The sequence below is a fragment of the Venustampulla echinocandica genome (assembly GCF_003357145.1).
Source record: "Venustampulla echinocandica strain BP 5553 chromosome Unknown scaffold_6, whole genome shotgun sequence".
Lineage (NCBI taxonomy): Eukaryota > Fungi > Ascomycota > Leotiomycetes > Helotiales > Pleuroascaceae > Venustampulla > Venustampulla echinocandica.
In genome coordinates this window covers 591203-607245 of record NW_022474211.1, presented here as the reverse complement: position 1 = coordinate 607245, position 16043 = coordinate 591203, and the positions used below count along the sequence as shown (strand labels likewise).

At 37.3% G+C, this 16043-nt stretch overlaps 5 protein-coding genes across 5 annotated transcripts; 3 read left to right on the top strand and 2 right to left on the bottom strand.

The window, feature by feature from the left end:
• Window positions 1-95: 95 nt before the first annotated feature.
• BP5553_07619 (histone H3) lies at window positions 96-783 on the bottom strand (the record flags this gene model as incomplete). The annotated part of the gene is made up of 4 exons (XM_032016242.1): window positions 96-139; window positions 192-425; window positions 477-583; window positions 758-783. The coding sequence occupies 4 exons, from the start codon at window positions 781-783 to the stop codon at window positions 96-98; spliced, it is 411 nt and encodes a 136-aa protein (XP_031867473.1).
• Window positions 784-1714: 931 nt separating this feature from the next.
• BP5553_07618 (uncharacterized protein) lies at window positions 1715-2183 on the top strand (the record flags this gene model as incomplete). Its single annotated transcript, XM_032016241.1, has 3 exons — window positions 1715-1724; window positions 1818-1955; window positions 2020-2183. 3 exons carry the CDS (start codon window positions 1715-1717, stop codon window positions 2181-2183), a joined length of 312 nt encoding a protein of 103 aa, XP_031867472.1.
• A 1207-nt stretch (window positions 2184-3390) lies between these two features.
• Window positions 3391-4767, bottom strand: BP5553_07617 (Protein kinase-like (PK-like); the record flags this gene model as incomplete). Its single annotated transcript, XM_032016240.1, has 3 exons — window positions 3391-3851; window positions 3910-4630; window positions 4687-4767. The coding sequence occupies 3 exons, from the start codon at window positions 4765-4767 to the stop codon at window positions 3391-3393; spliced, it is 1263 nt and encodes a 420-aa protein (XP_031867471.1).
• A 2635-nt stretch (window positions 4768-7402) lies between these two features.
• On the top strand, window positions 7403-8605 carry BP5553_07616 (uncharacterized protein; the record flags this gene model as incomplete). The annotated part of the gene is made up of 1 exon (XM_032016239.1): window positions 7403-8605. One exon carries the CDS (start codon window positions 7403-7405, stop codon window positions 8603-8605), a length of 1203 nt encoding a protein of 400 aa, XP_031867470.1.
• A 524-nt stretch (window positions 8606-9129) lies between these two features.
• Window positions 9130-11439, top strand: BP5553_07615 (uncharacterized protein; the record flags this gene model as incomplete). The annotated part of the gene is made up of 6 exons (XM_032016238.1): window positions 9130-9910; window positions 10575-10700; window positions 10797-10817; window positions 10923-10944; window positions 10985-11162; window positions 11251-11439. 6 exons carry the CDS (start codon window positions 9130-9132, stop codon window positions 11437-11439), a joined length of 1317 nt encoding a protein of 438 aa, XP_031867469.1.
• Between the last annotated feature and the right edge of the window lie 4604 nt (window positions 11440-16043).

Here is a 16043-nt window from a genome sequence, read left to right as displayed (position 1 = left end):
ATATGACAAGTTCACTCCATGTTCAACGCGTGCGACGACATGTAAGCAAGGTAAAATGCCATATTGAAGGCTCATCAGAGATTCACGTCACGCATTTAGCTTCTCTCTCCACGGAGACGTCTGGCAAGCTGGATGTCCTCTGTGGTGACTGTTAGTAAGTTTTTAGGGAAACGTGTATGCATGAGACTCACTGCTCTGGATGGTCACTCTCTTGGCGTGGATGGCGCACAGGTTGGTATCTTCGAACAGGGATACGAGGTATGCCTCGACGGATTCCTGAAGGGCACCGATGGCGGATGACTGGAAACGGAGGTCGGACTTGAAATCTTGGGCGATTTCACGAACCAGGCGCTGGAAGGGGAGCTTTCGGATCAGGAGCTCGGTAGACTTCTGGTAGCGACGGATCTCACGGAGAGCGACGGTTCCTGCAAAGTGTAAGAAGAGGGGACGTGACGCGACGCGATGTCAAAACATACCTGGCTTGTATCTGTGGGGCTTCTTGACACCACCGGTGGATGGTGCGGACTTGCGGGCAGCCTTTGACGCAAGTTGCTTACGGGGGGCCTTGCCTCCAGTGGATTTACTGTTTGTTTATCAGCCTTTGCTCGTCATGACGCGATGGTGTTGTGATATGGAAGCGCGTCGCACCTGGGGCTCGCCCACGACGCTGCGATGACCACGGTCGCAATGCAAGAATCGCGACCGCGACGACACACCGAGGTGAACCGATACGAGAGTAGGGAAAGGGTGAGCTTACCGGGCAGTCTGCTTGGTACGGGCCATTGTTAATGGATGTGATTGATGTTTGATGAGAAGTGGTGGTGTTGTGGAGTTGTAGATGAAATGGGTGTGGATGGAGTGGCGGTGGATGGATGTTGTGTGTGGATGAAGAAAGGAAGTGGGAGGAAGTGGGAGGCAGGATTATTTGTATGCGCTGGACGCTAGCGAGTGATTGCCTTAGCGCGGGGGGGGGCGGCGCTTTGGGAAGGAACGGCTTCGAAATACGCTGCGATTGCGCGTTGCGAAATCAACGTATTTACCAGCCAATCAGGAGCGAGCAGCTTGTGTTTTTTAATGTTTGAGCAGCCGAAGCGACCGGGTCCGGGGACACGCCGGGCTTGCCACTGCCGTTTTTAGTAATACATCAGGTGGCGTGACTCATCTTTGATTCTCGGCGTGCCCCGAAGATCGATATCAATTGTATGGTGTACATGTACAGTTCTACTCAATTCTAACCTAACTAGAAGGATACAGGCAGGCAGGCAACTTCGTAAAGTGAAGTGCTCCATCGTAGGTGCCTAGATCTACAGTTGCATCGCACCAATTCATGTCACATGATTTGCGACACTCTTCCATGCAGTATCTCCACCTGGCACCTGGGGGATTCTGGAGATTCTGTACCTACAGTAGATTCTGCATCCGCCTTCTCCTTCTCGCTTCGCCAATCAGCGGGCGCCTCTTTGTTGTGGTCGCGCGTGTCGCTTTGGGCTTAGCGTGTCCTCGCTAGCTGGTGATTGCGGCCGGCCGCCCGTGGCGCGTCGAGTGGTCAAAGACGTACATTATACTCCAGACTCCATGCTCTGCCTATAACCTCTACTCCACTACCACCATCTATCTATCTCACTCTCAACCCACAACTCCCACGTCCAACCCCATACTCTCTATATACCCATACACACAACACATACCCGCTTCCCAACTCAAATCTATCATCATGACTGGACGTAAGTACCCTCCCCCCATTTCATCTTCTCTCAGTGCCCTGCGCGTCTCCCGCCTTGCTGCAACAACAAACAAACTGACGCGTAACATCACAGGCGGAAAAGGTGGCAAGGGCCTCGGCAAGGGTGGAGCCAAGCGTCATCGCAAGATTCTTCGTGACAACATCCAAGGTATCACAAAGCCTGCTATCCGTCGTCTTGCGCGTCGTGGTGGTGTCAAGCGTATCTCAGCCAGTATGTGCCCCCTATCCTAAGGTGCAACAACCAGGTCCATCGTCTGTATCTAACCCATCAACAGTGATCTACGAAGAAACCCGTGGTGTCCTCAAGACCTTCCTCGAGGGTGTCATTCGCGACGCGGTTACATACACAGAACACGCCAAGCGCAAAACTGTCACCTCGCTCGATGTTGTCTACGCCCTGAAGCGACAGGGTCGGACGCTGTATGGCTTCGGTGGTTAGATGTTTGGTTATCACGGTTCTTGCATGTCTATTATGAATTTCTTCCTCGGTTTGGTGGAAGATGGTGTGCTATGGGATGGGCTTTGCTTTTCGGGCTTTTCGGACGGTGTTCAGTTGTATCATAGGGGATATGCGGCATGGGTGGTAGTCCATGAGATAATCAATCCACCATCGACATTATGACTTCAAACATTTAACTCCCTCTGCTATTGTCTGTAGTCCGGTTTCCTTCCGCTCGTATTCCCACTGCTATTTGCGTGTGTAACACCGCTGCATGCTGGTTACGGTCTTGCGGTATCGTTTCTCGTGTTCATTCCGCATGTTGCAGTTCTCGAACCGCATCCTACGCAGTCGCTTGACTAGTCCTCCTTGCCATATTAAAGATTGTGAGGCGCCTGTATGTGACACCCCTACGAACTCGTGGCTTACATTGAGCCGTCTATTAACGTGCCTAACGTCACGGTATAAGTTCGTCATCGTCACTATCAATTTAATACTCTCCCGAAGCTAGGATTTGGGTAATAACTTGAACTTCAAGGCCCTCTACACTGATACGTGTATGCCTTACTCAACGACTTCAAGTTAACAATAATACCTCTCTCTAACTAGAGACTTCAGTCTAAACTTAGAGGCTTGTAGACATACCTAGTATAAGATAGTAAATATTAGGATGCTATTTTATTTAATAATAATAATAGTATAGTTTTATTATTTCTTATATTTTAAATTATCAAAGCTTTTATACTTAATCTACTATAATATTATATTTAAATATATTATTCTCGAATAATTACTTAGTAGATTTAATAAATAATATTAATAATATACTTAAAATATACTTAATAATTAACTCTTATTAAGTTATAGAAATAGATAGTAAGTTAAGCTTAAGCTTAGTAGCTAGATTAGTTACCTCGTAGATATACGCGAATAAACAAAATTACTATATATAATTCAACTACCAGATCTTATAATTATTAAGTCTCTTAATTGCTATTATCTAAGTGCGCGCTAAATATTTGTTAGTTATTTCATATACATTTCCTCCTAGTATTTATAAGGAACTATCCTGCTCCTCGACAATACTGTAGTATATCTATGATTCTGATTTTGTAAGCTTGAAAAAAAGTTTAAGCTGTAAGTGTTGTTATTGAAATCCTTCTATTCTCGGCATATATATATTTAAGCCTGCTACAATGTGAAGCCCTTAATATCCCCAGCTTTCTAGATACTTCAAAATATTGGTTTGGATGCTTGCCTGTATCTCGTCAACCTTCTCAGGTTCCATGTGTGCTATCCAACGAGACATGAAAAAGTATGGAGGGGCGACGTCTTCAAGGAACCATCTTAAGGCGGCAAGCTCCCCTGCACCCGGAATGTCCGTCGGTCTTAAAACCCCAGCACGAACAAACTCCTTGTCCATCATATAGGCAATTTCAAAGTTCAGCTTTTGGCCGTTTTCCGGAAGTGCCTTGCTATCGAAACCACGAAGAAGGCACTGGCGAAGGTCTCCAAACTCGCCCTTCTCAAATGGCCCTACAAGCAAAGAACCAACAGATCGGAATGAACAGAAATACTCATCTACTGGGGAGCCGATAAAAGATAAATCGAAATCAAGAAGGGCAGTTAACCGGTTAGACGTGGGATCAAACAACATATTGAATAAATCTAGATAGATGGTCAGCCTTGGTCTATATTCCACGATGTAGCTGAGAAAAAGACGTACTAAAGTCGCCGTGAACCAAAGTCGGGCGAGCCACTGAGTTTTTCACCACCTCATTTTTCATTCCATTTGCCGCAAAGGACTCTAAACGTTCCCTGAGGTTAGTCGAGCGCCAGCCAGCAAGCCGCTCCGAAGTGTCAGATTCGGCCAGCTGCCGACGCATCATCTGCAAGTACATATCCTGGAATTCTGGAAACGGCCCACCGCATGGGATCGCGGTCGGCCCAGTGATAATTAGGCCGGATTCACCGAAGCCAACCCCCCCGTAGCCTTTGACTGATTCGGGGAGAGAGTAGCTCTGGATCAGCTTGAACACGTCAGCGATCTGACGAAGAATATCTTCCTTTGGAGTACGGTCTAGGCTTTCGAATTCCTTGTCGATTTGGGTACCTCCCATATACTCCTGAAGGATCCATCCGTACCCCTCCGCCGATGACGGAGACCAAGCATAAACGTTGGGAATCAGTGCATCTTGGTAGGTAGAAAGAGCCAGTCTCATCAAGCACATTACAGCGACCTCATTCTGTACACGAATATCTTCATTGAGCATTGCATCGGGATGGGATATCCGAATGACGACTTTGGTAGTGCCTGTTGGTAGGCTCGAAGTTCCAGGCTGCTGAAGCACGGGCACAGATAATACTGGCTGAGAGACGGATTCTGCGAGCTCAGCGAGGTGGACAAAGTTGTTTGAGTCCCGACCAAGATTACGAATCGCTAACACCTGCAACGGTTTAATGTCAGATGAATATCGAGGTGGCGCGCAAGTTGACAATGTACCTGACGTCCCAACTCTTGCTGTAACAAATTCACGATAAAATGCTTCCTATGCTCGAGGCTGTAATCCGGGGTGGGTGCCATGCTGAACAGCGCGGAGGAGAGTGGAATACGAACGCCGGATGTCGGACGAAGTGAGAGGGAATTCAGAGGAAATGAGGGGCCAATGGAAAAGGGGCTCGTTAGTCGACCCAAATAAACTTCACTCCGTCGAGTGACGTTTAACAATCAACTGTTTCGGAGCGGCACTTTAATCGACGAAGTTGTTAAGTAAGGAAAAAGTTTAGAGATTAAGAAAGAAAAATATATATATAAGATATACTTTTAAAGTTATATAAAATTCGAAGTTTAATAATCTACTAGTAGCTCTTAATATTAATAATTTAGTATTTCTTTAATTTAATTTATTATTTATATTTATTCTTTTAATATCTTCTATAAATTAAAGATAATAATAAATTAATATATTTTAAAGATATTTATTTATTTATTTTAATATATTTTATAAATTAAAAGTTCTGATTTATTTATTTGTTTATTCTTTTTAATATATTTTAGAAATTGAAGATTATAGTAGAACAGTTAGAACTCTAGAGTTCCAATAAGTTAATAGTAAATATACTAGTGAAAGTTAATATAATCTGGAGATAGTAAAAACTAAGTTTTAGTAAATAATTGATTGATTGATTAATTATTCTTTTTAACATCCTTTATAAGTCGAAGACTATAGTAGAACAGTTAGAACTAAAACTCTAACAAACTATTTTAAATACAAGATTGAGAGTCAATATAGTCTGGGGACAGTGAGAGCCTAGCTTTAGTATAAACAACGTTATATAAATGAAAAACAGCAAAATAACCGAAATATTTGACTATAGTACTATATTAAGTTACTCCTCCCCTGTTCTCTCTAAGTACTACTACTTCGTTACAATCCTAATCTCTTTTAAGAAGTTAATCGTCACTACTATTCCGACTTTAGTATATAATAGTACAAGTAAAATGAATTTAACTCTTCTAAGTTCTGATTTGAATATCGATCTAGCTTTTTTGTACTCCGAATAACTAAAGAGTAAGTATTCAGAAATCTCTCTTTTACTATATTAGTATAAATTACTACTAGAGTAGTTTAGTTTAAATAAATACAATTTGAGATATCTGCAGTTTAGTTTGAACTAATAAAAAATACTAGTTATTTCCTTTTTCGTATTAAGTAGAATTGAGAACTTTACTTCTATATTACAAATAAATTTGTAGATATAGTTATTTATATTAGAATTAAATTTATTTATTATATAATTATTTATATAATTTAACTATTCTGTTTTATAAATTCTTTTGATTTTCATTTTTAAATAAATGACACTAGTATTATTAAAACTAAACTCTTCAAATATAGCTCGTTTTCTTTGATATCAATATATTCTAGAACCTAAACTAGCTCGATATTAGCCCTTTTTTAGATTATTACTTTAGTAGTCTGAATAACTCTGATTTAATTGTTTGTTTATTTGTTTATTCCTTTTAACGTCCTTTGTAAGTCGAAGACTATAGTAGGACAGTTAGAGCTACAGCTCTAACAAGTTAATAGTAAATACAATAGTGATAGTCAATGTAATCTGGGGACAGTGAAGGCCTAGTCCTAGTTAAAACAACGCTGTACAAATGAAAAAACAGTAAAATGACCAAAACACTTGACTATAATACTGTATAGTTAAGTTACTCCTCCTCCGCTCTCTCTAAGTGCCACCGCCTTGTTACGATCCTAGTCTCCTTTAAGAAGCTAATCGTCGCCGCTATTCCGACTTTAGTATATAATAGGAGAAGTAGGTTGAGCCTAACTACTCTAAGTTCCGATTTAAGTGCTGATCTAGCTCCTTTGTACTCCGAACAGCTAAGGAGCAAGTGTTCAGAGGTCTCTCTTTTACTGTACCGGCATAGATTGCTATTAGAGCGATCTAGCCTAAATAGGTACGATTTGAGATATCCGTAGCCTAGTTTGAGCTGATAAAAGGCACTAGCTATTTCCCTTTTCGTATTAGGTGGAATTAGGGGTCTAGCTCCTAATTTCCAGATAAACTTGCGGGTATAGCTATGTGGATTCGAATTGGGCTTATTCCTCGTATAGTTAGTTAAATAACTTAACTACTCAGCCTTGCGAATTCCCTTGATTTTCATTCCTAGGTAGGCGAAGCTAGTACTATTAGAGCTAGGCTCTTCAAGTGTAGCTCGCTTAGCTAAGCGATCGGCAAGCTCGTTTCCTTCGATATCAGTATGCCCTGGTACCCAAGCTAGCTYGATACTAGCCCCTTTTTGGATTGCCGCTTCGGTAGCCTGAATAGCCCTGATTTGGCAAGCTTGGCCGGGGTTATCGCTGGGTGTTTTCAGGCAGTGTAGGCCGGCTTGGTTGTCGGAGTAGATCCGGTATTTCTGCCCGGGTTATAGCTATTGAACTAACGTACTCAATAGCTTGCGTAACCCCTTCAAGTTCTCCGTTGTAGACTAACTGTTCGGCTCCAATATTAACTATACTACTGTACTGAGTAAGTATAGTTATATTCAGTAGGATCTACTAGTACTTACTCATAACTGAACTACTCAACTTTTTTCGACGAAAATCAACCTCCTGCTTTCGGCCCAAAAACCACTTATATCTTCGAAGAATACTCTATTCGTCCTATTTATCGCTTTATATATCTTTATATAAGCGTTGAGTAGGATGGAATTGAGTTCGGATCCGTCGACTCCTACCCAGGAGCTCCTCCAGGAGCCCTCTCAGGAGCTCCCGCCCCTCCCAGCGCCCCGGAACTTCGTCGATTCGGATCAAACAGAGCAGGCGCCTAGCCCTAGCCCTAATATACCCTCAATTCAAGTTATATCGACTCCAAAGGACATTTCGCAAACTCAATTCGACTTCTTTTCCAGCGACCCTTTGGCCTCCGCTCCTGAGATCGAAAATTTTTTCGTTCCTAGCCCAATTCGGAAGCGACCTAGAGCCTCACCACCCCCTGAAAGTGCTGTACGCAAAAGGGTTCCTGTACTAAGCCGCGGAGACCGCCCGGCTACTATAGGCCCCGATACCGACCGCCCGGCCAACTTAAACTCCGACTCCGACTTCGATTTTGAATTCGAATATACCCGAGCTTCCGGGACCCCCCGAGCCTCCAGCACTACTACTACCCGTACCGCCGGTACAGCGATACTTGAAGCTAGAGACCTGATTATCGAAGCCTACAGCCTCACCAAAGCCCGTACCGAACAAGTAAAGCTCCTAGACCTACTCGAGGTCTTTAGAGAATTCACTGAACACGGCCACCTCCAAAAAGCATCTAAAATCATCTCCTCCCAGATTTCAAATCTGGAATCGGCGACCCGGCAGCTCGAAGCTAAGTCACGTGACCTCTCACGTGCTACCGGCCCCACCCGCACCTCCGGCCCCACCGGCCCTACTAGCTCTGCCCCTGAATCCGATCGGTTAAGTAAAAACTTAACTATACGCTCAAACACTCCCAATTCCTCCAATTCGACGTTAAGTAACAACTTAACTATACCGTCCTTTGCAAGTGTTGCAAATCAAGGCTCCGGAGCCCCAAAAACACCCCAAGAATGGACCTTAGTTGGCAGAAAGCTTAAACTTACCTCACCGCCTAAATCGGAACGATCTAGCCCAAATAGGCTTATCGTTACACAAACCCCTGGAACTACTACTTCGTTCTCCCCCCTAGTAGCCCGAAATGCTCTAAATAAAGCTTTTACAGATAAAGGGATCAAAGGCCCTGTAGTTATTTCAGTAACTAGATCTCTGAAAAGGAATCTAGTTATTACAACTACACCTAACTATACGGCCGATTTCTTGATCGAAAAAAGAGCTATTTGGGAGCATATAGTGCCTAATCAGGCACTATATAAAGATGAGCTTTAGTTCAAAGTAGCTATCCACGAGATCCCTATTGCCGATTTCAATACCCCTGAGGGCATAGCTTTAATTATTGACGAAATCAAAACTTTCAATACTAGCCTGAACCCAATTGGAACGCCTTATTAGCTTACGCCTAAAGAACGCCGGCAAAATCAGCTAGCTGGCTCAATAGCTCTTTCTTTTGCCACAGAACAGGAAGCTAATAGAGCTATTCGGAATAGGCTCTATATAGCTGGGATAAGTGTACAGGTTGAAAAGCTCTATATTACTACTCCTACTACGCAGTGTACTAAGTGCCTAGGCTTTGGGCACTTGGAAAGCTATTGTAGAAAGGCTCCTACGTGTGCTTTCTGTGCTGAAAGCCACTCAACTAGGCAGCACTATTGCCCTAGCTGTAAAACTACAGGCAAAAAGTGCCTACACCTAGCTCCTAAGTGTGCTAATTGCAAAGAAGCTCACGTGGCCACGGATAAGGCCTGTGAAGTGCTCCTGGCACTCAAATCCAAAGGCTCTAATACTCGAACTATATGATTAGTTCTAGTATTAAAGTCTTACAAGTGAATTTGAACTGTAGCGCCGAAGCTACAGAGAGTGCTCTACAGCTAGCTGTAGAGACTAAAGTGGATATATTACTTGTTCAAGAGCCTTGGCTAGTCCCAGGCAATACCCGCTCAGTACTCCACCCCAGCTATACTCAAATTCTGCCGAAAACTCACCTACGGCCACGAACGCTAGCTTATATAGCTAGGGGGTTTAGGCCCTCTAGCTGTATAGCTAATACTTCACCAAACGACCCGGATCTACTTGTTTTAGATATTTCGGAGGCAAACGCAACTATTCAACTCTTTAATATCTACAATGAGCAGGATTTAGGCGATTCGGGCTTACGTACAGTTAATCGGGTACTTTACTCTAGGGCCCTAGGCCCTAATACTGTACTAGCCGGAGACCTTAATATCCACCACCCCTGGTGGGATCCGTTAGCACCTATTACCTCTCCTGGAGCCGAAGAGCTAGTCGATTGGATCGAATCCAATAGCCTAGAGCTATTGAACACCCCTGGCACAGGTACCTTTTTCAGACCCCATATGACTAGAGAAAGTGTCCTAGACCTTACTTTAGTCAGCCCAAGCTTAGCTAGCAAAATCCAGGACTGGATCGTACTCCCGGATCTCGGATCGGATAACTACAGTATTAGCTTCACTATTGCCGGCAATACTAGACCGCTAGTCGATAATCCAAGCCTAGCCACCGCCTATAATACCGACCTAGCCGATTGGAACCTATTCTCAGAGAAGCTGAAATCCGGTATAGTTAACTGTATAGCTCTCAATTCACCTGAATTGACAACTATACAACTTAACTATACGAACTCTTTAGCTATTCTCTAAGAAGAAGAGAGTAGTATAGCTATTGCTAAGCTACTGTAAAGACTTGTATGATAGGGAATCACGATCGGTAGTAAACACTTGTATTATTACACAAGCTAATTTCTAACCCTCTCTAAAGGGGGGGGTTGGTCCTTTTTTTTAAGTCGGAGTGCTACGGTCACGAGACAGCGCCTAACCTGTTCCGCCAGCTAGTTTCGGCTGTAGTATATTTAAACGACCTCTTTCGCTGATCTTGTGACTTTCTTCGGGTACTCCCCCTGACAGGGGTATACGTTCCTGACATGACCCCCCTCTCTAGAACTCTTGTCCCCAAGAGTTGGAGTAGGTCGGAGTCGTACTAATAAGTGTTCGCATTGCCCTTTCAGGTGTTATAACCTGATAGTTCTACTGTAACAATTACTCTTAGCTAGCTAAGCGACAGAGACAATAACTAAAGCGCTCTTCTTGTAGAAGCTCCAGGGCGCTTTCGTATAGTCCAGCTATTGTAGCGAGAGTAGTGAATAGCTTCAATAACAAAGACAATAGTAAAGACTAATTGTAAGTCGACAATAGTAACAAAAAGCTTAGGAGTATATATTCAGGCTTCCTTCTCCGAACTACTTCCTTCTCTCCTTTGCTTACAACTGCAACTACAACTGTAACTACAACTATAACTACAACTACAACTACAACTACTACTACTACTACTACGATGTTTAGTGTCTCCGGTACAGCTCCGGCCCCTTTCGTCCCCGCTGCCCCCTCGCTGGCCCGCTGTCTCTGCTTATATTGCGCTAAATATATAACTACTAAAACTTATATAGTTTGTAACTTTAATATAGTTAGTAACTATAAGTATATTTACTGCTGAGCTTAGAAGTCTATTTATTTCTTAGTATTATTCATATTCGAGACTTCTCTGTTTCGGGTCTGTTACTAACTAGCTTTAGATCTCCTAAGTCCTATCTATTTGTAAGTATAAATTTCTACGCTTCTAGTATATCTATAATAGTTCTATCTCGGAAAAGAAACAGGCCCAAGTCTTCCCCGCTATCAAGAAAGTCTCCGAAGAGATCAAAGTCCAGGCCGAAGCTTTCCTGAAAGAGGAGGCACTTCCTAAAAGTACTAACACTGTCGCTCTCGCTTACTTAGAGGAGACGAAGAAGACCAACTTCTTTCTAGAAGAGTTAGTATATTTTACGTATTTGTAAGTAAGTTTTTTCGATTCTTCTTTATCTTAGTCTACGTTTATTTCTCTTTTTTTTTCTTTTAAACTAGCTTGCCCCCCCCCCTGTTACTGACAACGACGACGACGACGATAAAAACTCCGATTCGGAAGAGTTCTCCTCTTCCGAGGAGGAGGAAGAAGAGGACGTGTCTAGTTCCGAGTTTAAAATAGAAGAAAAGGAGAGTAAAGAGAATAGAAGTAATAAAGAGATAAGTGAAGTAGAAAGTAAAGAAGAGTAGATTCAGTAAAATATCGGTAATACTAGCGTTTTGTTCTTTTTAGTTCCTAGAACTATTTTTTTTAGATAGAACATTCTCTTTGTTTTTCTTTTCCTTTGTTCTTCTCCTTCTTTAAATAAAATAGTTCTCTAGAATCAAGTTATTTTCTCTGTTCTCATTCTAGTCTTCTTATATATAATTTCTTTCTAATTCAGTTCTTACCTTTTTGGAAACTTGATTTATATTAGTTTGTAATAACGTCGTAGCAAGCTAGAACGAGTCGAAAGCGATTCGGAATAACTATTTAAACTCGATCTTATTCTTGTTCTCTCGTTTTTCTAGTTATTCGATTTATACTACAAATACTAAACTTAGTAACTGACAATATAAAAGTTTAGTTCCTTAATGTCACAGTATACTAGAACGAGTCGAAAGCGATTTAGAACGACTATTTAAACCCGATTTATAGTAGTTCTTATTTCTACTTTCTTTTCCTTCTTTAGAAGTACTTAATTCGTTTTACTTTATAGGAATACTATAGTATATCGGAGTAAGTCGAGAATATATCAGTAAGTTTATTTCCTTCTTTTTCGTAGTCTTTCTTTTTTCTTCGGAATTATAGCTGAAATATCTTATAAATAATCTTAGATAAAGTCAGTAATATTCTGAAAGTTCTCTTCGAACTTCTATATATTATCGGCTAAACTATATCCTTTTTACTAGACGAAGTATTTTTTACTTTTTACTAAGTCTTTATAAACTTATATAAACTTAACTTTATATTCTTCTTAATCTTGGATTTAGATTAGTAATAGTTCGACTTCTTTGTTTTTTCGTCTTTTTTATAGTTCTAATAAAGAAATATAGAATATATTATAAATTTAGTAACTTGAAAGTAACTTAAGTTAATATATTTATTTATAGTTATTAATTATTTCTATTATTTCGAAAAAGTTTAAGAATTTATCTAAAAGTTTCTTACTAAACTATAATTAGTATATATTCTTAGTAATAAATATAACTTATTCTTTGACTTTAAATTAAATTACTTTATATTTCCTATTATAAAACTTCTTATATAAGTCGGTTATAACTCGGAGAATAGTCGCAAGTACTTTTCGTTCTTCTTCAAATATTCTAATTCTCTCGGCTACAACTAACACTTTTCTTTCTAGAACGTCGTCTCCGACATTCGTACTGAGTTCTAAGTCGAAATTATAAAGTAATTAGAATAGAGTCGAATTCGTACTAATATAAATTAAGTTATTATAAATGAACTCAGCGAATATAAATTTAAAGATTTAATTATCTTACTTATAATTATAGTATATATAAAAATAAAACTCTAAAGTTTAGTTCTATCTTTCCGTTTAATTATTTATTTGTAGATAATACGTAATATTAAACTACTATTATACTTAAAAGAACTATATTAACGTTCTTTAGAATTTACTTGTAAAAACTAAGTTTCGATTATTTGTAATACTTTTTAGTAATCTGAAATCTCTATAGATATAATAGATGAATAAATCTGCGAGTTTAGTAATATCGATTATCTTCTATACTAATATATATTAAACTAACTTCGTGAATTTGTCGACTATAATTAAAATAGAGTTATATATTTAGTTATATTTCTTATTTAGAAGTAAATCTATAATAAAGTCTATAGTTATCTCTTTTTACAATTTATTTGAAATAGAAGTTGAAGTTAATTTATTATAAAGCTAATATTATTTCGTCTTTCTTCTTTAGTATTCTGAGTATATTTTAATATATTCTTTAATATCTTTTCGAAAATTTTACTAGAAATATTTCCGACGAATTAGTTCAAAAGTCTATCTTACTTTAAAATAGTTTACTAACTCGCTATTATAATAAATATACAGAATCTTACTTTATATAACTTTTTCTAAAAGAATATATATTACTTCCTAGAATCTCAGGAGATTATTACTATTTCGATCTTATTATTTCTCGGACTTAGTTCGCTAAATCGTCTTCGTTAATCGATAGTTCCTTTGAATTATAAAAGGATCTTTTCTCTGTAATTCTAGGAAAGTATATCGAATCAGCTCAGATATTCTTTTATATACTATTTCAGCCGATAGTAATATAATTACTACTTTCTATAGTACACGTTATTTGTATTTAGTTATACTAGTAATAAACTCAAATAGTAGACTTTTAACTACTACTATATTACGTTCTTAAATAGTTTATAACTTTTATATATATAATCTCTAATTAAACTCTGACAACTTATTAGTCTAGAAATATTTAAACTTTATATCAAATACGCCTAACTTTATTAGTATATATAACTCGTTCAACTTTGCAATTCTCAACTTATTATATATCAGGAACGTATACCCCTGTCAGAGGGAGTACTTGAAAGAAGTCACAGAATTAGCGAAAAAGGTCGTTTAAATATATTATAGTTGAAACTAGTTAATAGAATAAGTTAGATATTATCTCGTAACTATAATGTTCCGATTTAAAAAAAAAAAAACTAACTTCTTTTTTAGAAGAAGCTAGAGATTAGTTTATATAATAATACGAGTATTTATTATCGATTGTAATTTTTTATTATATAAATCTTTATATTCTAATTTCTCTATTCTTTTCAGAAGATAGTTCGTCACAAATCAAAGAATATTCGGAACTAACTCGAAATCGACTCAGAAATAGCAAAATCAAAAAGTAAAGAAAGAGTTCAAGGAAATTCCTTGAATTTAAGTAAATACTTTATTACTCGATCTATCGACGAGCTGGAAACGATGACCTTCTAGGAAAGAGGGACTTAAGTAAAAAGAGTAATTTCTGAAAGATCGTAAAGTCTTTTATTTTCTATTGCAAAGAACGAAGAAAACAGTTTCACGGACAAACTCGATTTAGAAATAAGATAAATTGAATAACTCAGCGAATAAATCGAGTAAAAAAAAGAACAAATACAGATTTATAGAATAATTTAAAACTAAATCGAAAAACTCGAAGAAATAGTAAGAACTCGCTAAAAGTTCGAAGAAGAACTCTATAATATCCTAGAAGTAGAAAACTACAAAAGAGATAGTAATAACTTAATACTAAATTAAAAGTATAATAAAACTAATATAGTTAAAAATAATATAATTTAGGAAACAACTATTTATTATCAACTTATTAATATAATAATAAACTAAAAATACTTTATATTTAAAGTTCTTAAAATACTTTTATATAAAAAGAAAAATATATAAAAAATCTAAACTTTTATAATTAAAATAGAAAGATAATTTAAATAAAATAATAAATATTATTATTCGACAAATTAAACTAAAATCGACTTCTATATCTTTTTATTCGAAACGAAACTAGAATAGAAGTAAACTATTTTCGAAAACAAAATAAGAATTAGAACAACTATATAAAATAAATTTAAAGAATTCCTTTTTAATTCTATTATTAATAAAAATAATTGTATTTTTAGTACTACTAATAAATACTAAAGAACTTAGTAATAAGACAGATAATTAGTCGACGACTTCGCTATTTATTTAGACAACTTAGAGAGAAAACTAAGAATTATTAATAACTAATATAAATAATAATCTTTATATATTAAACTATATATAAATATTAAAAAAAAGATTAATTTCTATACTAAGATTCTAAAGAACTAGAAAGTATTCCTAGTACTAGTTCGACGAATAGAGAACTCAGAGAAAGAAAATATTATTCTTACTCGAAATAAGTTAAATTATCGCGAAATAACTAAGAATTTACTGAAATAAGACTACTCCGAGTAGTATTTACGAAATACTAAGTTAAAAAGACTCGAACGACGTTAGAACTCATTTAATAATATAAATCGAACACTTATAAATATCGGGACTAACTCGATTTAAAAAGAATATAAATATTTTCGTTATAAATCTACTTAATATTATTCTTGTTAATACTTTAAAATAGAATATTATAACTACTACGAGAAAAATTATATTTCTACGAATTATACGAAACTGAGATAGATAGGAAATAGACTTATTTAGTTATAATATCGAATATACTTTAATTAAACGAAATAGAAATAAAACAATGAATCGTTATTTCAATCTAATTACGAACTTCCGAGAAAGGAATTATAATAGAATAAATACTAGTAAATAGTAAAGTTAAATAGAATATTATCAAATAGTTTTTAATTACTTAGTAGAACTAACTTCTTATAGATAACAATATTTCTTTAACTTCTGTCGAAAAATAAGAAATTCTCTTTTATAAGAAATATGAACTTGAAGTTAATATTACTAATAACAAAAATATCTCGAGATAGAACTAATATAACTTCGTAATATATAATTTCGATATATTTAATATATCTTTTATTTTAAGATTTCCTTAATTATAGTAAATAGATCTAATTATTACTTAGAATATAAAATAGTAGTAGTACTTTTTCGGAAAAGCTCAGATTCGTTTATTTACAGCGAAATACTTCAAAAAGAAATATAAAAAAAAAGTCGTTTACTATATAGTTCTTAAAATAGTAGAAATAGAAGTAAAAGAACTCTTAGTTCTATATAGAGAATATAAAGACATTTTCGATATAAAAGTTACTAGTATCTTATTAGAACACTATTCTA